Source organism: Nomascus leucogenys, chromosome 17, assembly GCF_006542625.1.
Source record: "Nomascus leucogenys isolate Asia chromosome 17, Asia_NLE_v1, whole genome shotgun sequence".
Classification (NCBI taxonomy): Eukaryota; Metazoa; Chordata; class Mammalia; order Primates; family Hylobatidae; genus Nomascus; species Nomascus leucogenys.
The window spans coordinates 93,926,702-93,949,391 of NC_044397.1; the positions used below are offsets into that span (position 1 = coordinate 93,926,702).

The following is a 22,690-nucleotide window of genomic DNA, read 5'->3' on the forward strand; positions in this document are numbered from 1 at the left end:
ATTGCTTAGATGCCTGTTGACGTTTAGAGGCATGTAGCAAATACACATGGGAAAAAAAAATGTCTGAGTACTACAGAAAAGTACTATAAAAACTATCACAAAGAGCCGACTGTCTTAAGAGGATGTGGCAGTTCCAGTGCATGCACGCACACACACACACACACACACACACGTCCTTAGACATTACCCCCTTCTGCTGCACCTTTGTTATTCATTATTGTTTTTATTTATTTGAGAGGGATCTTGCTGTCACTCAGGCTGGAGTGCAGTAGTATAATCTTGGCTCACTGTAACCTCCGCCTCCCCAGTTCAAGCAATTCTCCTGCCTCAGCCTCCCGAGTAGCTGGGATTACAGGCGGCCCCCCACCACGCCTGGCTAATTTTTGTACTGTTAGTAGAGACAGGGTTTCACCATGTCTACCAGGCTGTTCTTGAACTCCTGACCTCAGGTGATACACCCGCCTTAGCCTCCAAAGTGCTGAGATTACAGGCATGAGCCACCACACCCAGACAATCTATCATTACTTTTAGAGACAGGATCTCGCTCTGTTGCCCTGGCTGGGGTGTATCACAGCTCACTGCAGCCTTGACCTCTGGGCCGCAAGCAATCCTCCCGCCTCGGCCTCCCGAAGAGCTGGGACTACAGGCGTGCACTACCATGCCTGGGTTAAGTTTTGAATTTTTTTGTGTGCAGACAGAGGTCTCACTATATTGCCCAGGCTGGTCTTGAACCCCTGGGCTCAAGCAGTCCTCCCATCTCGGCCCTCTAAAGTGTTGGGGTTATAGGCGTGAGCCACTGCACCCGGCCCTGCACCCTTGTTTTTGGTCCTCACCTACCTTGGGGTATCCATGTTGTGGGTACACCCCTGGTTATGTAACCTCTGCCCTCATCTGTCCTCTGGGAGACTGTGTTCTTTGCCCTCTATGAGGCAGGGCCCCAGTTCCTGGCTTCGTGGCCCCTCTGAGAGTCCCGTTGCTGTGTTCTTCCTGCCCTGCTAGAGAACCACCCCGAGCAACACCTGGGTGCTGTCTGTCCCCTGCTGAGCTTTGCTCCATAGCCATTCAGGCTTGGGAGCCCCATCTGTGGGGCTGGGAGGAGCTGTCCCCCCGAACCTCTTGGGTACTGTCAGGGAAGGGTAGACGTGACCCCCCATTTGCAGGTAAGGAACAGGTTTGAAGAAAGAAGGGGCTGAGTTATGGATGCCCCAAACTGTCTGCTGCCTCTTAGCTGTGAGCAGGTGTCAGCTGTTCTCGGTCCTCTCCCAGTCTTGATTTTTTCATCTGTAGAATGGGAATGACAACTCCTTTTTTTTTTTTTTTTTTTTTGAGACAGGGTCCTGCTCTGTCACCCAGGCTGGAGTGCAGTGGTGCAATCACAGCTCACTGCAGCCTTGACCTCCCGGGCTCAAGCGACCCTTCCACCTTAGCCTCCTAAGTAGCTGGGACTACAGGCCTGGGGCCACTGCGCCCAGCTAATTTTTTTTTTTTTTTTTTTGAGACAGAGTTTCTCTCTTGTCACTCATGCTGGAGTGCAGTGGCACGATCTTGGCTCACTGCAACCTCCGCCTCCTGGGTTCAAGCGGTTCTCCTATCCCAGCCTCCTGAGTAGCTGGGATTACAGGCACGCACCACCAGGCCCTGCTAATTTTTTTTGTATTTCTAGTAGAGACGGGGTTTCTTCATGTTGGTCAGGCTGGTCTCGAACTCTTGACCTCAGGTCATCCGCCTGCCTCGGCCTCCCAAAGTGCTGTGATTACAGGCGTGAGCCACCATGCCTGGCCTCCAGCTAATTTTTTTTTTTTGAGATGGAGTTTTTGCTCTTGTCGCCCAGGTTGAATTACAATGCTCAATCTCAACTCACTGCAACCTCCACCTCCCAGATTCAAGTGATTCTCCTGCCTCAGCCTTCTGAATACCTGGGATTACAGGCGCCCACCCCCTGGCCCGGCTAATTTTTTCTTGTATTTTTAGTAGAGACGGGGTTTCACCACGTTGGCCAGGCTGGTCTCAAACTCCTGACCTCAGGTGATCTGCCCGCCTCGGCCTCCCAAAGTGCTGGGATTACAGGCGTGAGCCACTGCGCCCGGCCTGCAGCTAATTTTTTAATGTGGAGAGTTGGTGGGGGGGTCTCATTATGTTGCCCTGGCTGGTCTTGAACTCATAGCTTCAAGTGATCCTCCTACCCTGGCCTCTCAAAGTGCTGGCATTCCAGGTGTGAGCCACCGCGCCCGGTGGAGAACTTACAGGGTCAGAGAGGAGAGTAAGGAAGAGAGGACAGAGCCCTGTGCCAGGCGCTGCTGGCGGTTTGTCCATGTTCACCACAGGGGTCATGGGTTGCCTGAGTGTTCCTGGGGCTCAGGGGTGTGACTAGAAGCCTCATGGGTGGGGTGTGGGCTGTGTGCCCCCCACCTGGGGGCTCCTGCCTGTGCAGTGGCTGGCATGACCGGCAGATGAGGCCACTCACTTGAAACCCTGATAATGGCTGGAGTGGGCAGACAGTGGAGTCTCACAGTGAAGGTCCTGCCTGGGGCCATGTGGCCCAGAGAGGGCAGCCTGGACCCATGGCCCACCCCTGGAGGCTGCTCACCCCTGCCCATCCCATCGTTAGCCTCCCAGTCACAACTGTAAGCCCCTTGAGGGCAGGGCTGGTTGGTTCTGCTCTAAGCCCAGGAAACATCAGTGGAAGACGCATGCTTGGGTGTGGACCCTGAGGTCTCAAGACACACCTGTCCACAAGCCAATGCGGGGGTCCCAGGACCCTGGGGGCTGCTGGGATGGTGGAGGCCTGGGGGACCTGCCCAGGTGGCCCACCGTCCTAGAAGTTCAAAGACAACAGAGGCCCAGCATGAGCAGGAACGCCGACCCCCAGCACCCACCGAATGGTAGGGGTGCAGAGAGAGCTCTGGAGCCCAGGCCTAGGAGAGGGGCAAGTGTGTGCAGGGCACCCTGTGCCCTCCCACACTCGCTGAACCTCCTCTCTCTCAGCTCCGCTCTGTCCAGCCACGTGGAGTGGGCTTACTGGGGCCCAGGGAAGGCTCAGCTGGCTTAACCAAGCATGGTTGAGCCCAGGCGCAGTGCGGGCGACCCAGGGGACAGTGGTCAGCCTCAGGGCGTCAGCTGGGGTTGCAGGTGGGCGGGGGACGGGGCTAGAGAAGCCCCGAATCGGGTCAGGGCCTCTGTCCATGCCCAACCCAGAGCAGGAGGTCGCCGCAGGCCAAAGCAGCTCCGCCCCCTGGAGGCCGCTCCAGCCACCGCGCAGTCCCCGCCGCCCCGCGGGAGCTGGCAAGGGGCGGGAGCGCAGTCGGGACTGAAGGGGACCGCCCAGTTTCTGTGCCCCCGCCGCCTTAGGCCTGCGAACTGGGCCATCCCCGTCCCTGGTGTCCCCGCCAATATTTAATAACTTGGCCTGGACGTCTTCGCGGCCGGGAGGCCCCAATACCTGGCCTCAGTTTTCCCGTCCGAACCCCAAGAATCGATGCCTGGGAATGCAAAGAGAAGCCCCGGACCCCCGTGTCCCAGCAGGGCGGGGAACCTCTGACTCGCTCAGGCGCCCCCAGCCCAGCCCAGCCCTTTGCGTTTGGCCCCCTCTTCCCGTCCCACTATTCCGACCCTCTGGGACCCAACCGGCCCTCCCCACCCCCAGTGGGGCGCGCTCTAGTAGCTCCGGAACTGGGTGCAAAAAGAGGAACGAACGCAGGCTTGCCCCACCCTCCCGGGCCCCGCCGCGGATGCGGGATACCGGGTGTCTCGGCCGGGAGGCTCCGAGGGGCTCTGTGAGCGGCGAGGGGGAACCCCAGAGAAGAGGACGAGCAGATGCCTGAGTACGGGGTCAAAACAGGGCCCCAGGCCGGGAGAAGAGGGGGGAAGGGTCGCGCACGTGGCCTGGGGGCGGGGCCGGCCGCTTCCGCACCCCCCCAACCCCGGCCACGTGGGGATCGGAGCCCTCCTCCATCGCGAACGGGGGCGCGCCCGGGGGCTGGGGGGAAGCATCCGGGTGGGGGGCGGGCTCCCGCCGGCCGCGCGCCCCGGCGTGGGGTGGGCTCGCCAGCGAGGAGGCGGGGCGCGCTCTGGGAGGGAGGGGCGTGCCGGGATGGGGCGGGGCGCGCTCTTGGAGGGAGGGGCGTGTCGGAGAGGGGGCGGGGTCCTCGGCCTCCCGCCCCGGCTTGAGGGGGTGGTGCTCCGGGAAAGGGTACGGGAGCGCGCGCTGGAGTGGGGCGCGCCGGGAGGGGGCCGGGATCCCCGGCCTTGCACTCCAGCGCGGGGAGGGCGCGCTCCGGGCCTAAGACGCTGAGCGCTCGCGGAGGCCGGAGTGGGCGCGCCAGGGGGCGGGTTCCTCCGGCCCGAGCCCCGCCCCCGGCGGCCGCGCGCGGCTCCGAGAGTGGTGGAGGGCGCGCCGGGCGGGGGGCGTGGCTGCAGCGCCCCGAGGGGGCGTCCTCCGGGCGGGGCGGGCTGTGGCCGCCCCCGCGGGCTCCGGTGCGTCAGGGCGCGTCAGGCGGGGCGGGGCAGGCCGAGCGCGGGCGGCGGCGGCGGCGCGCGCCGGGCCTCCTCCTCCTCCTCCTCCTCCCGCACTCGAGCAGCCGCCGCCGGCCGGACGGACGCCGCTCCTGCCGCCTCCGCTCCGCCTGCCGCGCCGCGCGCCCTTGCCCGGCATGTCGGCGGCCGTGGCGTGCGTGGATTACTTCGCCGCCGACGTGCTCATGGCGATCTCTTCGGGCGCCGTGGTGCACCGCGGGCGGCCCGGCCCCGAGGGCGCGGGCCCCGCCGCCAGCCTGGATGTGCGCGCGGCGCGCCGCGAGGCCGCCTCGCCCGGGATCCCGGGGCCACCCCCGCCGCCCCCCGCCGCCTCTGGCCCGGGCCCCGGCGCCGCCGCGGCGCCCCACCTGCTGGCCGCCAGCATCCTGGCCGACCTGCGCGGCGGGCCCGGAGCTGCCACGGGGGGCGCCTCGCCCGCCTCCTCCTCCTCAGCCGCCTCGTCCCCGTCCTCGGGCCGCGCCCCCGGCGCCGCGCCCTCCGCCGCCGCCAAGAGCCACCGCTGTCCCTTCCCGGACTGCGCCAAAGCCTACTACAAGTCCTCGCACCTAAAGTCGCACCTGCGGACGCACACAGGTGAGTGCAGCCGCGATTCCGGCCCGCGCGGGGGCGGCCGCCTGAGACCCCTCCCCCGCCAGGACCCCGAAACTGCGTGGCGCGTGGGGGGCGGGGAGGGGGGCGCGCCCGGGCCGCCGCCGCGCCGGCCGGCAGGGCGGGGCCTCGGTGGGTGGGGCGCGCGCGGGGGGCGTGGCGGCCACGCGGTCGGGCGGCGAGCGGATGGCCGCCCCGGCAGCAGTGGCGGGGGCTCCGGGGGCCCAGCGAGGTCTGCGGGCGGGATTGAGACTCCTGGGCAGACCACCTCTCTCTCTCTCTCTGGGTCTTGTTCCGTTTTTTTTTTTTTTTTTTTTTTTTCTTTTGCGTTCTGCTCTGGGCGGTGGGCGCTGTGGTTGGAGCATCCGGCTCTGGGGTTCTGGGTCCTCCCCTTCCCCCAGCCTCAGTTTCCTTATCTGTGAAAATGGAGGAGGAACTGCGTCGCCGCCGCCGGGGTGGCCGCGCGGATTCTCCCCAGAGGTCGGCAGAGCACCTGGCGTGGGGCCAGGATGGGGGGAGCCCGGCACGTTTTCTCTGCGTTCTCTGTATTTTAACGAGTGGGAGTGCGAGGCTAGGAGCGCGGGTTGGGGCCTGAGTCTGGGGCCGGGGGACTTTATAGGAGGACCCTCGAGGGGCTTGGGTCCACACTACGTGTATTTGCCCGGCGTGTTTTTTCACCCCTATCTGGCGGGCGATTCGGGAAGGTGCTCATGGTTGGAGCGGGGAGCGCTCCGGCTACACCAACGCCCCTCCTAGCGCAGTCCCCGGGGCGGCGAGGGGAACCGGGAGCCTGGTGGGCCTGGCTATATTTTTTCACTCCGTCTCCTCCTAGGGTTCCACTTTCTGGACTGGGAGTTTGGACTGGGGAACAGGGGACGGTGGGCCTTAATGGCTGGCCGGGGTTTGGGCATTAGAGGTGCTTGTCCCTTCCGGGGAGGGTGGGGGGCTGGGGGAAAGCTGTGGGGCTGCCCTTGGGCTTGGCATTCTGGCCTTGCCACCAAACAGAGGACCTCTACCTGATCTGGGTCTCAATTTTCTCATCTCTATCAAGAGTGCGATGCTGCCTCTATTTCATAGCCGTAGCGGGGGCCGCTTTGGGCAGCGGGACACTCCAAGGGGCTTGGTCCGTGGGCTCGGATTGTAGGGACACGTGGAGCGGCCGGAGGAAAGTGGGCTGTCCAGAGTGGTGGGCTGAGATGAGCAGGGGCCGCGAATGCCTTGTGGAAGAATTGAGGGTCCATCCTTGGGGTGTGGGGAGCCGCGCTGGGACGCCTGAGGCTGGAGAGCAGGAGGGCGGGTGGGGGCGGTGGTGTGTAGCCTGCAGGCCGCCCCCTCTCTGTTCTCCACTCTTTTCACCCCTCGCGCAGTCCCTGTCCTGGTCCCAGGGGCCTGGAGGTTCTGCCCACCTTGAGACACAGACGGGAACCGAGGGCGTCAAGACAGGACTTGGGTGGGGTCTGCGTTTTCTGCGAGGAGCCACACATCTTCGGCGGAGGGGTCCCAGGGTGTTACCTCTTTTTGAGGGCAATGGGGTCCGTGTATCTCCGCGGGGAGGGACATTGGGGGTCTGTGAAGATGGCGAGGCAGCGTTGGGAACAGAAAGGGAGGCGCCTCTCCGGGCGGTGGGCAGGGGTCCAGGAGTGCCCTGGCTTGTTGGGGGTGAGTTGGCCGATCTGAACACACAAGGGGCTGAAGTGGGAGCCTGTTGGGAAAGCGACTCCCACCTGCCTACCCAGGTCATTCTTCGCTTGCCAGATGGCGTGGCTCGAGAGCTCCATTTGGGTTTTCTGAGTTTCTGGGTTAAGTGGACGTGATGGCCACCTCCCAGAGTGGCACCCAAGAGGCGCTTCCATAGGCCCCCGGGTATTGGGGCAGCGGTCCCTAAGCCAGCAGGGAGGGGAGGGATGGGTTTGGAGTCCTGAGAAGGCAGTATTGTTATCCCGGGATTGCAGTAAGGAACTGAGGCCGGGGGGTGCCCAGTCGGGCATCCCCAGGGGTGGATGCAGATGTGCTGATGACGCGCCACCGTCTACCCTCTGCGGTGGGGGAGGGCAGGGTGGATCTCCTGGCACCCTCCCCCACCCCTTGGGAGCCTGCTGACGTCCCATTCCAAAGCCCCCTTTACAGTAACTATTTGGGGACTGGGAGGGCAGTCCCAGGCCCAGGCACCTTGGATTCGGTTTCCAAAGGGCGTGGATACTTGTGGCTTTCCAGGCTCCTCTTCCGGGCCTCCCCAGCCCGCAGGACCACCAAGGGGTCTGTGTAAACGGCCTCTTTTAGTGGAAGGTGGTCTGGTTTTTTCAGCCCCCGGAGGAGGGAGGGAATGGCTGCCGTTAAGCTGGTTTTGGGGGACAGGAAGGCCGTGTGTTTTTTTGGGAGGGAGCCCCATTGCAGGGCTGTCCCTGAATGGAGTGGAGGCTGGGAAAGATCCGCAGACGAACCCGAGGCACCGGCGGCCGCAGGGCTGTCCCGGGGGCCACTGAGAACGAGTTCCGCCCCCACCCACCCCTGCCTGGGGTGCTTCTCCTCTGTAAAGGAGGAACTGGAACACCAGTCGTGGCCTGGCCCCATTTTTACAGATAAACCAACTGAGGCACACTGGAGGAGCCCCACCTGTGCAAAGCGTGGCGCTCCCATGATTTCGGCCACATTTGGCCCTGGGAGCGGAGAGGCCAGGGGAGCAGTGGGATGTTCTTCATGGGGGCAGCAGGCGGCAGGGCTGCACCTCCCATCCCCTGGGTCTGGCCCACAGCCCCTATCCTAGCCCGGCCGGCTCTCAGCTCTCTCTCCCCTGCGTGGGGCGGGGAAGGACTTTGGAAGCTGTGGGTGATGTTGACGCCGTTGCTATGGTTACGGAGAGTGAGCGAGCCAGCGAGTTGGGGCGGGGGCGGGAGGAGAGGCTGGCTGTCGGCTCCCTGCTCTCCAAACCCCCTGCATCCCCGGAGGGGGCCCCCCCCGCCCCCGGCTTGCCAGTGCCCGGCACACTGTCAGCCGGCGCCTCCTGAGGGTTTGCCGAGGCCCTCCCCAGGAGAGGGGCTCAGACCTGGAAGGGGTCTTCTCACCCACGGCTTCTCCCCTCCGCACTTACTGAGACATTTGGGGCTTGATGGTTTTCTGGGGAGGGGCTGTGCTGGGCACTGCAGGGGGCTATGCAGTGTCCCCAGCCTCTACCACTCCATGCCAGGAGCACCCCCTCCCCAGTCGTGACAATCACAAATGTCCCCAGACCTTGTCAGGTGCCCCCCCAGGGGGCTGCAGGGTCAGCTCCAGTTGTATCCCACTCTGAAGTCCCGTTTATTTGCATCTGAGAGGTCTTGGTGAGCCCCTGCTGCAGGCCAGCGCCGAGCATCCTAGTCCCTGCGCCCCAGGACTTAGGGAACTGTGTCCGTGGTGGCGGGGGGCGGGGTGGGGGGGGGCACAGGGATGCTAGTGATGACGGAAAGCGCTTCCTGGAGGAGGCAGCCTGAGGCCCACTGGGCTGGGTGGGGCAGGGAATGGGAGAGGAAGGGCGTGCTGGCTCTGGGGTCTGCTGTGGAGGTAGGGACTTGAGGTGGGGAGGGGGCACTTCAGCAAGGTGAATCCCTGTACTTAATCCCGGGGGTGGGGACGCTGGGGGCGGCAGTGAGGCAGGCTGGGTTTTACAGAGGCAAATCCGTTTATGGAGAAGGGATTAGGATCAGAGAGGGGTTGAGGAGGGCAGGACGAGATGTGGGAGGGAGCCAGGCGTGCTGGTCTGTGCACTGGGTTGGAGGGAGACTCCTCAGGACGAGGTGTGCAGAGGAGTGTCTGAGTGCCTGCCAGGTTTCTGATCCTTTGCTGAAGAGGGCCCCAGGAGGACAGGTGGGTGGGGAAACTGAGGCCCAGAGGGGGAAGCAGCCATGCCCCACCTCATTCTCCCCTCCACCCCCAGGCAGAACTATGCGCTCCTGTAGGGTTGGGATGGCAGTGCTGGTGGGCAGAGCTTGGGAGAACTGGCAGCTTATCTGGGGAGGGCTGGGGTGGGGCAGTGCCAGGCCACAGGGGTGGGGGTAGGGGGCCAGGGACTGCCCTCCCCCACCCGCCGCCTCTCCAGCCTGCAGAGTGCAGAGAGCAGCTGAAACTGCCTGCAGGTGCCCCAGCTAGTGGGATGGGGAGGGCTCCCCCAGGGTTGTGGGGGGTGATAACCACCCCCCCACCCAGGCTCTCTGATAAAAGCAGCCCAGATCGGTGGGGAGGAGGCAGATGATACCAGCAGGGCGAGCTGTGGGGGCGGGGGCACCGTCCTGGCCCTGGCTTAGACCATTTCTGGAACAGAGGTTACACAGGCACCAGGGTCCTTGAGGGGGTTGTCCTCCCTGCCAAACCCCAGGTGCCCAGAGTCTGGTGCAGGAGGTCAGGAGGTCCTGGCCTGGGTTGGGCCTCAGGTGGGCCTCCTTTTATGTAGAAGGGAGTAGTGATAGTTCGGCGGCGGGGTGGGGAGGACAGGAGTATTCAAGATGCTGAGCAGTTATCTGCCCTCGCTCTTGTTGGAGCCAGAGCCTGATCCCCTAGGCCTGCATTCTCCCGTTCCACAGATATGCATTAAGCACCTGCTATACCAGGCCTGTGCTGGGCATTGCTGGGGACCCAGCCGTCAATGAAGTGCCTGCCTTCAGCTCCCATTGGAGTGCAGGGGTGCAGATATTATACCCACAAGATGCACGCGTTTTTGGAAGCCTGGTACAAGGACAGAGAAGCTGACCAAGGGTGCTTGGGGGGCACCAGGCCACTGTGAGGGGCATTGCTGCTCAGAGAAGCTCCGGGCAGGATCAGCCATCAGTTTTGACCCTAGGCCAGGGCAGAACTCAGGAAAGCCAAACGCAGTCTGGGTGGCCCAGGCGGGAGCTGCTAGACTACTGCACTAGTCCAGGCGTGAGCTGGGAGGGGCAGGGTGAGGTCTGGACAGATCCCGAAGGCGATGGGATTTGGCTGGCAGGTGGCACGTGGGGAGGTACGGGATTGACACAAGGGCGGGTATGCATGCCTGCGTGTTTGGCGGGAACAGCAGAGGGTTTGGAAAAGGGAAGTCTCCTGGAGGAGTGGGGATGGGGGAGGAAGGAAGCTTTGGCTTTCGGAAGTCAGGGGAGCTGGGGGCAGAGTGGGTGTGGGGGTTGCTATGGCCCAGATAGTATTCGAGACCCCACCCCCAGGCTGGCAGGGCCTCACCACCAGTGTTCCTCCCTTTCTGCAGCAGCTCCCAGAAGCAGCTGCCTATAGGTTCTATAGAACCTGCTCAAGGATCACTTCAGGAGCTCCTGCCCTCCCTGGGTGGGTAAGAGGCCTCCCCAACCCCAGCCTTTCCTGGCTGTCCTGGGGTGCTTGCTTTGCGGCTGGGGCTGGTCTTCCCCACCTGTGCCCTCCCCTACAGACCCGACCCCACCTGTTAGGTGGACGTGAGTGCCCCGGCAGGCGGCCGGCCACAGCCCCCCTCCCCACCCCAAGGCCCCCCAGACAAGCTCAGGAGGTGAGGCTTCCCTGTCGGAACCAGGGCCTTTGGCACAGTCCCGCAGTCCCGTCTCCAGGCTCCTCCTGTGCGGGCTCAGACGGGGCCGGGCCAGGTTTCCAGGACTTCCTGGACTCCATTTTTCTGAGCCTGCCTGTTTCCGAGGCTGTCCTGAGCTCACCCGGGCCCAGCCTGAGTCAGAGGGTCAAGTCCATCGCGGCCCCGCCCACACTGCCCTCCCGCGTCGTCCCCACCCACCGCATCCTCCGGGCGCTGCGTCGCGGCCAGGTAGCGCCGAGCAGCGGGGTGGCTGTGCACCTGGGGGCCCGGCCGGCTAGGAGCCAGCGCACTCTGGGCCCCCACAAGTTCACCCCACCCTCTTCTCTGCGAGCGGATTGTGTGAGTGGCAGGGCCTGGCATTTCAAAGACGGGCTTCGCCCAGAGCAGCGGGGGTGGGTAGCCCGTGCAACCCCTGCCCCGCCACCCACGTGCGCATGTGCGCGCCCCAGTCTCCGAGCGCGGGGCGGGGCTGGCAGGCACCCAGGCCGGCGGGGCGACCCTGGCCCGGGCCCCCTGGCCCCGGCGGGAGTGGGCCCACGTGAGCGGGGCCGGCTGGGGCTGCGGATGTCCCCGCCGCCGCCGCCGCCGCCGAGCTACGTGCGGCAGCTGTGTTCCCAGCGGCTGCGCGCCCCTGCCCCGCTCGGCCCCCTGGCAACCTGCTCCTCCTTGCAAAGTGGAACTAGGGGAGAGGGCGTGGGGACCAGCCCCGCCGCCCTGAAAGGGGAAGTGAACCAACTGAGTGCGCGGCACCCAGCCGTGGGATGTTCCCCCTTCCCTCCTGCCGCCTCCCCGCCTGTGCCGTGCAAGATGGCGACACGGCGGCATGTTCCCTGGAGGGGCGCGCGCCGCAATCCCGTGGTCTGCTCCGGCCGCGCTCCCCCAGCCAGACCCCCTCCCCAGACTGAGGCCCTTGGGAGCTGTCAGGGCCCAGTGGTTGAGATGGGAGTGGGGTCCTTTCCAGGGCTGCCTTGCGCCTCTTGCTTGGGTTGTAGACGGCCCCCAGCTGGGGGGACCCCCGACCCCAGCTGCATCCTGGGTTGCTTGGGGGAGACTTGGGGTGTGGAGCAGGCAGCCCCAGGGATTTGAGGCTACTGTTGGTCTTGGTGACAGTTGGTCTCTCCCCCTCTCCAGCTGCCTGGATTCACAACCTCTTGGGGAGGGGCTGCTGGTCTCTGTCTGCGGTCTTGTTTTGCTGAGGGTGTGGGGGTGTGGCAGGGAGGAAGGATGAGATGAGGAGAAGGGAAGGTTTTTTCTTCCACCTTGGGTCACGGGTGATCGCTGGTGCCCCTCAGCGGGCAGACCCCTCCACCTTCCCCTCCCCCTCCTCAGCTGGGCTCCCCAGGGCAGCCCCTGATCTTAGAGCAGAGATGTCACCGGGTCACCCCGAGCATGGCCGTGCCCCTCCCGCCGGCTGTGTATCCCTCCCCATGGTCCCTGCTGTGGGTCCTTCCAGGCCCCTGGCTGGCAGCAGTTCTTCACTGACTGGTGGGAGTGCTCCTAGGGTCAGAGCAACCTCCAGTGCTGGGTGTGGGCCGCCCAGTTTGTAACCCACCGGGTGACCACCCTCCTGGCCTCCCTGGCCCTGCTGTGGCTTCCTTGAGAATAGGCTTTGAGGTCACTCAGGGGAGTTGGTTCTGACGTCTCTCTTGCTACTCAGGGCTCCAACCAGTGCCACGAGGGGCACGCGCATCCAGTCTCCATCCACACAACCCGCCCTGTAAAACCCTGGGGTGTCACGGGAATAACGTCCGGGAACGCCAGGGTCCCGGGTACCTGGTGCAGGGGCCCGAAAGGGTGGGAACTTCGGGGATGCAGGGCCCTTTGACCTGCTCCGGGCCCTGGGTGGAGGTGGACTGACCTGCCCCTCCCCAGTCGTTGGAGACCCCTATCTGCTAGGGAGACGCGGACATCGCGATGCCACATGCTGTGGGCGTGAGACCCCGGCTAAAGGAAGGGGGTCGGGCGGCACAGTTCTAGAGCAACGACCCACACCGAGTGGAGGCGCACAGGCAGGCTCGGATGGCGACTGCTGGTTAGGGGTAGGATGGGCGAGGCCCGGCCTTGGCGGTGGGAGGGGACTGTGGAGGAAGTGGCCGGGTGGTGGCCCGCCCCTGCCCAGCGCCATCTGTCTCGCGGGGGAGGGGCGAGTACAGCCCGTCGGGCCCCGCCCCTTCCCGGGAGACCCCGCCCCCTCCCCTCCCTGTGAGCTTTCCTGCCTGTCTTCCATCTAACCACACCGCGAGATCGGGGCCCAGACTGACTGTGCCTGCGGGTTCCTCCCATGTCCCCCTGCTCGTGGAGGGGCCAGGAGGATTAGGGAAGTTGCCATGATTGTACCCCCTTAACCCAGCCTTTGCATCCCAGGTGGTCATTTGGAAAAGCAGGGGATCATGCGCAGACGAGAGGCCCCGAATGCTCCTCGGGAGGGGCAGGGACAGCCTGACCCTTGTGCTCCGAAAGCCGAGCATGCCTTCTGTGCGCGCCTGTGCCTGGGACAGACACTGCTCCCAGTGTCTGTCCTTTGCTAATCCCTGCCAGGGTCCCGCCTGGGGCCAGAGGCTGCGAGGGCCTGGGGAGCTTCAGCCTTGGGGGTCTGTGGGGGTTACTTATGGTTAACAGATTCTGGGCTCGCGGGAGAGTCCTAAGAGCTGGTAGGAAATAAGAGGATTATTTATTAGGGTCTCGTGTGGGGCCACCAGAGGGTGGGTAAGGGTTGTATTCTTTGTGCTTTTCCATGTTTTAAATTCACACTCAGAACTCAGCCTCTAAAACGGCACGGGACAAATGCCCGCCACCCTTTGGGATTTGCTGGAATGTGTCTGTCATTTGCCCCCCACCGCTGACCGCTGTTTCTGTCTCTCTGTCCAGGGGAACGCCCTTTTGCTTGTGACTGGCAGGGCTGTGACAAGAAGTTCGCCCGCTCCGACGAGCTGGCCCGCCACCACCGGACGCACACGGGCGAGAAGCGCTTCTCCTGCCCTCTGTGTTCCAAGCGCTTCACCCGCAGTGACCACCTGGCCAAGCACGCCCGCCGCCACCCCGGCTTCCACCCAGACCTGCTCCGGCGCCCTGGTGCCCGCAGTACCTCCCCCAGCGACTCGCTGCCTTGCAGCCTGGCTGGGAGCCCCGCGCCCAGCCCCGCGCCCAGCCCAGCCCCCGCAGGCCTGTAGGGCCCTCGTGCAGCCCACCCTGACCGTCAGGATGCTTCTGCCATCTAGGGGTGTAGTGAGGACCCACGGGGAGCCTGGGCCCCTTCCAGCCATGGGCAAACCCTGAAGACGCCCCTGCCCCCCTCCAGAGAGTGAGGAGGGAGCCTGAGACTGGACCTGGGTCTGCCTGACCTCAGAGGTGGCTCTCAGGATGGGTGACGGGGGCTTGTATCTGTAAATAGCCATGATACTAACTTTCTTCCCATCTGTGCAACGGGGCCCCCCAGGGCAGCTAGGAGGTCCTCCCCTCTCTTCTCCACCACCCCTTGCTGCCCCACTCCTGGGGTGGGGTTTGGGGGGGTGGAGTGGACTTCTGGGAGCTGGCCCGGGGAAGGCACCCCCTGCCCCATCCCTGCAGGTTGGGATGAAGTGTGCAGACAGCCATAGAGGAGTCGGGGGTTGACATGGCCCCTGCCTTTCCCCACCCCACCCCACCGAAAGCCATGGGAGTAGTTCAGGGAAACGGGGGTGCAGCCCAGCCGCCCCCCATTCGGGTACTCAATCTCAGGTGTCCACAGGTTCTGCCCACGGTAGGGGCTGCCCGGCCCCCCAGACCTCGGGGGTAGAGCCAGGAGCGGGGCGGCGTTAGGATGCCCGGAGGGGTTCCAGGTGTTGCTTCTGAGACCTGGGATGGGGAGGGAGGGGACCTCTGGGTTCTTCCAAAGAACATTAGACTCAGTGGGGTCGGGAGGTGGGAGGCGGATATCGGGGTCAGAAGGGAATGCTGGCTTATTTATTTTCCTCTGTCCTCGGGTGTGGGGGCCCTAGCTCCCCCTCTCTGGGTGGGTGGGTGAGAGAGGCTGCAGGGGAGGCTGGCACCGGTCCTGGCCCTCCAGTCCCTGCCTTGCTGACTTTGGCCTTTGCGGTATCACGTGACAATCAACTCTCCCTTAGCGACGCCTGTGGCTGTTGGGCTGCGCTGCCCTCCCTGGCCTGCAGGTGGGGCCGTAGAGCTCATGCCCGCCGGGGTTGCAGGCTCTTCCGGGCCTGGGCTGCAACCTGGCCCAGTCCTGCTTCCCCGTCCTCCCCTCCTTCTCCTGGGTGCTTGGAAGAGGTGGGCCCTGGCCCGTGGTCGTGGTCTTGCCTCGTGGACTGGAAGCAGAGGGCTGGCTGTGCAGCCTCCTGGGGTAGCTCGTTTTTTTTGCACCGGGTAGAATATTTTTTCAGGCACGGATTCTTTTTTTCTGGGCCCCTGTTGGGTGGTCCGGCATCCTCAGGGGGTATGAGTGTGTATGGGGGGGTCTCTGAGCTGAACTTGGGTGGGGTGGGGACTTGTCCCTCGGGGGCCACCTTTGTGTCCTTGCCAGGGGTCATCCTGCTGTGGCCTGGGTTGCATTTTCTCTTGGGTGGTATTGAGGACCCCCAGCCTGGAATGAGAAGGGTCCCAGGTTCCATGTCAGACCCAGAAAGGTGGATCCCCCCACTGTTGGCTGCAGGAGGTTTTTGGTACCCCCTTTTGTTCCAGAACCGTCCTGCCTCTCGCGTGGGGACAGGGGGGCTTTAGATGGCACTGGTGTGCACCTGGACCCAGCCCCGACCTGGCAGGATCCAGGGATGGGTGCCTGGGATCCTGGGGGGAGGGAGGCAGGGGACGCCCTTCTGGAGCTGGGCTCGGAGGCTCTGCCCCGTCCAGCCCTCTGCTCTCTGTGTTCTCTGTCCCTAGCCTCAAACCTCTTCTGGCAGCGCTAGTGAGATGCCTTAGTCTGTGGGGGTGGGTGGGGGACTGGGGCCCCGTTTTCCTTTGTGAGTCTTGGTTGGCCCCAGCCCTGGCAGGGGCCTGTCTGGAGCAGGGGCGGGTAGGGCTGTGGGTTCCAGAACTCTCTAACTGGGCCCCTCTCCAGTGTCCAGGGGCTTGGAGAGACCTGCTACCACCCCTCCACTCTCCCAGGAGTCGCTGATCACTGGGAGGGACCTGGTTCCAGCCGTTTGCAGGGGAGGTGGCCCCAAGGGGCGTGTGCTTTCCATGGGTGGCGCCCCTCCCCCACCCTGCCTGGCCTCATCCTTGTATTTAATTAATTAAAACAAGCCCCTTTTTAAACCCTACTCCAGCGTGTGTGTGGTCTCTCCCGTGGCAGTCCCCAGCCTGTGGGCACGCTCTGAACCCCTCTGTCCCACCCACGAGTGTGGTCCCAAGTTCATCTACCTCGTGGGGAAACTGAGGCAGCGGGCTAGTGAAGAGGGTCTTGGCCAGAAGGCCCCTCTGGCTGAGACACAAAATGCCCTGCCCCTAGCCCTAAGCCCTGCGGAGGGGGCTGCCTGCAGCAGTGCACGCTGTGCCCACCGGGTGTCACCCACGCCTGGCGCAGCTGCGCCCCCCGCCCAGCTTCCCGCCCGCCCCGTTGCCTGGCAACAGAGGCACGGTGACACGGCGCCCGGGGGCGTCCGCCGCCCGCCCCTTCCGGTGCCGCAGGGGATGGGGGAGCCTGCGCCCCAGGGGCTGCTCGCAGGCGCGGGACAGGCTCCTCCACGGGGGGTCCTCCGGCCGCCTCCCAGGCTCCTGTGCTCCTGTGTTGAGCGCCTACTGTATGCCAGCTCCCCTAGTGGGAATTGGGAAGAGGGGCCGGTGAAAGCTTTGAAGCCCTCCCCAGGAAAAAACCACTCTGGACCCCAGCGCTTCCCAGAGCCTGGAGGCCGGCGGGGCTGGGATGGGGCCGGGCAGGCCACTCCTACACACCTGAGCCCTGGGGCTTCGCCTGCTGCCCGCCCCGGGGTAGGGGGTGGTCGGCCTCTGGTATCGCGCAGCCGGCGCCGGCTCATGCCAGACCCCTCCCCAACCTGGGCGGCAAGTTCCCGGCTTTACTCCAGGGCAGCCTCCCTCGTGCACCCCCCAATCCTGCCAGACCCATCCTCCCATTCTACCGGACGCCCCACAAACATCACCTCCGGGACTCTAGCACCCCTCCAGCTCCTGCCTGGTTTTCTGCCCCTCTGGAGCAAAATGTCTAGAATATGGGGTCTACACTCGCAGCCTCACCCCTGTCTCTGACGGACACACTCGTATTAGGCTTTTAAATTACATCCCCCCACCCGCAACACACACACGTGCCCAGAAACAGCACCATCCTTTTGGTGCCTTTGGGACCCCGACCCTCCTGGGCGTCCCTCCCGCCCGCAGGCGGCCCTTGCCATGCCCCCTGGCTCAGTCGAGGGCAGTTCCATCCTGCAAGGCCAAAATCCTTGGGGAGTCACCCTGGACCCCACCGTGTGTCTCACCACCCACATCTGGCCCATCTGAAACCTCCCTGGGCTCTACCTTCGAAATAGATCCAGAATCTGGCCGCCTTTCCCTGCTGTAAGGGCCTCCACCGCGACGGTCTAGCCTCCTCACGACTCACCTGAACCAGTGCAATCACCCTCGCCGTGATCTCCCGGTGCCCTCACGGTTTGTCCTCCCCACGGCCACCAGAGGGCATCCGTGAGCACCTGGGGCAAGTCTGGTTCCTCCTCTGCCCGCAACCCTCCATGGCTCCCACTGCCCTCACAGTCAAAGCCCAAGTCCTCCCTGAGGCCCATAGGGTTCTGCACGACCTGCCCTGTCCTCTCCTTGCTCTTCCCTCCTCCCTCTCTCCCCCTCCTCACCCTGCTGCAGCCACACTGGCCTCCTCACTGTTCCTTCAACGCACCAGACGCAGTCTTGCCCCGTGGCCTGTGCCCTCTGCCTGGAATGCCTTTCCTCCGAAACCTGCTTGGCTCCCTCATCATCTTTTGTTTATTTATTTATTTTTTATTTTTTATTTTTCCGAGACACCGTCTCGCTCTGTCACCCAGGCTGGAGTGCAGTGGTGCAATCTTGGCTCACTGCAACCTCCGCCTCCCAGGTTCAAGGGATTCTCCTGCCTCAGCCTCCAGAGTGGCTGGGACTACAGGCATGTGCCACCATACCCAGTTAATTTTTGTATTTTTAGTAGAGACGGGGTTTCACCATGTTAGCCAGGCTGGTCTTGAACTCCTGACTTCAAGTGATCTGCCTGCCTCAGCCTCCCAAAGTGCTGGGATTACAGGCGAGAGGCACCATGCCCGGCCCCTAATTTTCTTTAAAACCGTACAAATCCCGCCTTCCCCATAGAATCACCCAGACCAGCCCTGTGCCCAGTCCAGGCTCTTCTCCTGTTTCTGTTCTCAAAGCACCTTCCACCTGGCCTCAGGCTGTCTCACTTATCCCTGTGTTCACTATCTGCCTCCCTGCCTACACCACCACCTCCAACAGAGTGGGGTTCTCTGCTCTGCTTATGAATGTTTCTAGCATTGTGTGGCACACAGTAGGTGCTCAGTAACTATTTGATGAATGAATGACCAAGACCAGCTGGCATGGATGGAGCAATCGCACAAATGAGACTTCATTTCCTACGCATCATCAGGAGCCACGACAGGGAGTCTACGCCTCCACTGCCTGTGATGGGACAGCTTTGAGATTATATCAGGTCCTCTGCAGAGTTGCCCATGACCCATCCCAACCCACATCCCCCCATCATTGCATCCCGTCATTTAAATTGTGGTAAAATCACAGGCACATAACATAAAATTTGTCATCTTAACCATTGTATTATTGTTGTTATTTGAGACGGAGTCTCACTCTGTCACCCAGGCTGGAGTGCAGTGGTGCGATCTTGGCTCACTGCAACCTCCACTTCCCAGGTTCAAGTGATTCTCCTGCCTCAGCCTCCCAAGTAGTTGGGACTACAGGCGCCCGCCACCATGCCCAGCTAATTTTTGTATTTTTAATAGAGGCGTGGTTTTGCCATCTTGGCCAGGCTGGTCTCAAACTCCTGACCTTGGTTGATCTTCCCTCCTCGGCCTCCCAAAGAGCTGAGATTACAGGCATGAGCCATCGCGCCCAGCTAATTTTTGTATTTTTACTAGGACAGGGTTTTGCCATGTTGGCCAAGCTGGTTTTGAAATCCTGGGCCCAAGTGATCCACACGCCTCAGCCTCCCAGAGTGTTGGGATTACAGACATGAGCCACTGTGCCCGACCTAAGGCTTTGCTCTCTATTCTTTTTCGGTGTATACCCAGGAATAGAGTTGCTAATAGGGTAACTCTGTTGAACTTTTTCCGTCTCTACACAAAATACAAAAAATTAGCCAGGCATGATGGTGCGCACCTGTGGTTTTAGCTACTCGGGAGGCTGAGGTGGGAGAATCACCTGAGCCAGGCAAGTCGAGGCTGCAGTGAGCCGTGATCGCACCACTGCACTCCAGCCTGGGTGACAGAGCAAGACCCTGACTCTTAAAAACAAACTTTTCGGGTTTTTTGTTTTACATAGCAGTGGCACTATTTTACAATCCCACCATAATGCACCAGGTTAAACTTCCCGTTAAGACGTGGGCCTACTCCACCAGACTACAGAGTTGCCCCATCCCAGCCTTGTTCCTCGTTTGTCTGTTAAAATGCACCATCTAGCCCCGTATACAGTAGGCGCTCAATATTTGTTGAACAAATGAGTGAACGTGGACCTGGTCATTAGACTGACTACCTCGGTTGGGGAGATTAAGGCGTTTCCTGAGAGCCAGCTGTATACCAGGGCGAGAGGATTTTTAGAGTGTGAACGGAGTAATTCACCCGTGGGTTTCACCTGGCCCAGGTTTAAGGCCACCTCCCCGCAGAACTCTCCTCGTCCAGCAGAGGGCGCTTTAAGGTGACATGCTAACGAATGGAAATGATATGCAAATGAGTAATAGCGGGCCCCGCGGGGCTTTCTTGGTCAGGCGCGCCGTGGACAGCCCTGGCGCCGCAGGGGCCTGGGGCTCAAGATGGCGCCGCTACAGCCGCCGAAGGTCAAGCGGCGGCGCTGGCGAGGCTCCCGGAGACCGCAGGCAGGGCAGCCCCCGCCCTCCTTACTTCCTCCCGCGGCCGTCTGTCCCGGCCCAGGGGTCCGCCAACAGCCTCGGTCGCGCAGGAGCAGGCGTTTCTGAGCAGGCGCGCTGCGGGCAGCCCCTCCCGGGGTCCCTTGCGGCGGCGTCCCGAGGGCCTCCGGGGGCCTCGGAGCAAGATGGCGGCGGCGGGGTCCGTGAGGCGCGGGCGGCGGCGACCGCGGCGCCAGTGAGGGGGCCCTGGGGCCCGGGCGGCTCCGGGCCGGGGCCCCGCCGCGGGACGGACCATGCTACGCTCCACTGGCTTCTTCCGGGCCATTGACTGCCCCTATTGGTCTGGGGCGCCCGGGGGGCCCTGCCGGCGGCCCTACTGCCACTTCCGGCACCGCGGGGCCCGGGTCCCCGGCGCACCCGGTGACGGCGGAGAGGCGCCCCCCGCAGCAGGTAATGCCGCCCGCCTGCTTGCCTTGGGCTCGGCTCCCCTGCCCGGGTCTGGACCCCACCTCTGGTCCCGCCCGGGGTCCCCGTTCTCGGCCCAGCCCCCTCCCCACACGTTCGCGGGCGACGGTTTCCCCAGTCGGGACCGGGACCATCCACCCTGGGACCCGGTGCAAAGCACTAGATGTTCCTAAGCCTTCGTCTTCACGAGTGTGAAATGTCAACTAGGAGGACGCGTCCTGCCAGGGCTGTCTAGAGGGCGAAGTGCGAGCGCATGTTGAGTACCAGGCACCGGGCCTGACACGAGGGGGCTCGGGAGACGGGCGCGGCCGGCGCTAGGCAGGCCCTGGACTCCTCCTGCTCCTGATTCGCGCCCGCCGCTTCCTGGACCCCATATGCTTGTGGCCGCCCTTGTTTATTTCCATGACGTTTCCTCCTGCCGCGCCTCTGGCAGCGGCCACCTCAGTCTCCAGTCGTTGAGTCAGGTTGGTCGGAGGATCGTCTCCTGTGTTTGTCGAGCCCTGTGTCCAGCATGACTGGCAGGGAGGAAGTCAAAGCTTACTCGAGTGGGCTCCGAGGAATTCCATGCTTTTGGTCGGACAGAGGACGTTGGTGGACTCCACCTCAAGCGTCATGGTGGTTTTCATCGTCATGGCAGTGTTTCTTGGAGGAGATGTGGGATTTGGATTGGAGAAAAAGAGGGACATCGCAAGGAAAGTCATGGAGGGAGGGTTATCGAGTGTGATGTCATTCAGACTCCCCTGTTACCTGTGTCCTTTGATAGTGGCTCTCTGCTTCCCCCAGCCCCTGACTTCTTTCGTCCCAGATTTCCTCATTGGGCGTGAGTTTCAAGCATTGTTTTTACTTTAACCATGAAACAGTCTCAGCTCAGAACCTTTTCCTGCAAAAGAGAAACATCTTCTCTAGGCTTTAAGAATAGGCTTATTTTCCTGTTTTGCCAGAAAAGGTAGCATTTTTTTCTGATTTCCCTGATAAGTGTGCTTAGGACACCTGCACCTGTGGGCGGTTGTTTGCAGGTGGACAGATGCAAGCAATCATTTGTCAGCTCCCCACCGCCCAGCGGCTTTGCTGTGCTTGAGGCGGGGAATTCAGGGCTGCTTACGATGCTGGCTGTGCTCTCAGGGACCTGCCGACAGCTGTGCCTACAGATCCCTCAGCATAGGTCGTGATGTCCTGGGAGCACGCAGCCGGCTTTGGCGGGGGCTGGGAGTTGGTGAAGAAGGCAGTGCGTGGGAGAGGCTTCTCGGAGGCTGTGACACCCGACTCACGATGCTCATTTTCACCGTATTTTTAGAGACAGGGTCTCGCTTTGTAGTCCAGGGTGGAGTGCAGTGGTGCGATCGCAGCTCTTTGAGGCCTCGACCTCCTGGGCTCAAGGGATCCTCCTGCCTGAACCTCCTGAGTAGCTGGGACTATGGGCGGCGTGTGCCACCACGCCTGGCTAACTTGTATTTTTTTGTGGAGATAGGGTCTTGCTATGTTGTCCAGGCTTGTCTCAAACTCTTGGCCTCGAGCAGTCCTCCTGCTTCGGCCTCCCAAAGTGCTGGGGTTACAGGTGTGAGCCACTGCACCCGGCGCAAGTCAGGCTTTTGATATCTGTCTGCATCCCAAATGGCCCATTTGTTGCCGAAAGGCTCATTTTTGAGGGTCCCTTTGGTGACGTAGTCTTCTGTCTGCCCCGCGTTCCTATGGGAAAAATGCAGCTGCCTGCCTCTTACCATGGTATGTCTGCATTTCCCTTTTGCTGGTGAGAATGAACTCCTTTTCCCATCTCTGGTGGGGTGGTAGGGCTTCTTGTTAACTGTCTGGTAGAAGACTGCCTCCCCCGTAAAAGGCAGGATCCATCTTCCTTGCCGTGAGCTTTCTCTGACCCTCTGTGTCCTCCTCCGTGACATGCTCATCAGGCTGCCCTCTGAGGACGGGAGAATGCACGTCCCATGTCCACCCCTCCAGATTTACACACGCCCAGTTTTCTATGGGGTTTGAAGAGGCTGGTGTGATCTAGCCTTTGCCATGTCCTCTCAAGGGGATTTCAGGGTGGACAGGGCAGCAGCCTCCAGAGAGGAGATAGACAGGAACGCTGGCCTCCCAGGATTGAGAGTGGACAGAGGTTCAGGTGAAAAGCCCTCAGCTAGCCCTGGAGCACCTGTGGGGCCAGCTGTGTGCTGGACACGCGCTGCATGGTGACCCTGTGAGCCATTTGCTGCCGGTGGGGAAACGGAGGCTTATCAAGGAACGTGTTTTGTCCATACTACCACCTGGCCAGGGTGGGTCTGGAACCTCCAGGGCCTCTGGGAGAAGGAGAGGGTATCTGGTGAGGGCACCAAGGCAGGGTTGGGAGGCTTGGCGGAGCTGCGACGGGAACAGGAAGATGGCTGGTGCTCCTGGGCCCTGGGTCACAGGCTCAGTGGGTCATTGGCGACCTCGAGCAGCATGGCTGAAGGACTCAGGTTTCCTTCTGGGCTCTTACCCCTGGACCTGCTCAGCCATTTTATTTAATTAATTAATTTTTGAGACAGGGTCTTACTTTGTCACCCAGGCTGGAGTGCAGTGGTGCGATCACAGCTCAC

General features: G+C 62.5%; 2 protein-coding genes across 2 annotated transcripts in view; both read left to right on the forward strand.

Moving 5' to 3' along the window:
• Positions 1-4,406: 4,406 nt before the first annotated feature.
• On the forward strand, positions 4,407-15,894 carry KLF16 (Kruppel like factor 16). Its single transcript, XM_030795929.1, has 2 exons — positions 4,407-5,106; positions 13,511-15,894. Exons 1-2 carry the CDS (start codon positions 4,650-4,652, stop codon positions 13,810-13,812), a joined length of 759 nt encoding a protein of 252 aa, XP_030651789.1. The 5' UTR covers positions 4,407-4,649; the 3' UTR covers positions 13,813-15,894.
• A 3,713-nt stretch (positions 15,895-19,607) lies between these two features.
• REXO1 (RNA exonuclease 1 homolog) overlaps positions 19,608-22,690 on the forward strand; it is a 33,726-nt gene continuing 30,643 nt past the window's right edge. The window contains exon 1 of the mRNA XM_030795888.1: positions 19,608-20,105. Within this exon, the coding sequence (XP_030651748.1) occupies positions 19,949-20,105 (157 nt within the window). The 5' untranslated portion in view covers positions 19,608-19,948. The remainder of the gene's footprint in view (positions 20,106-22,690) is intronic.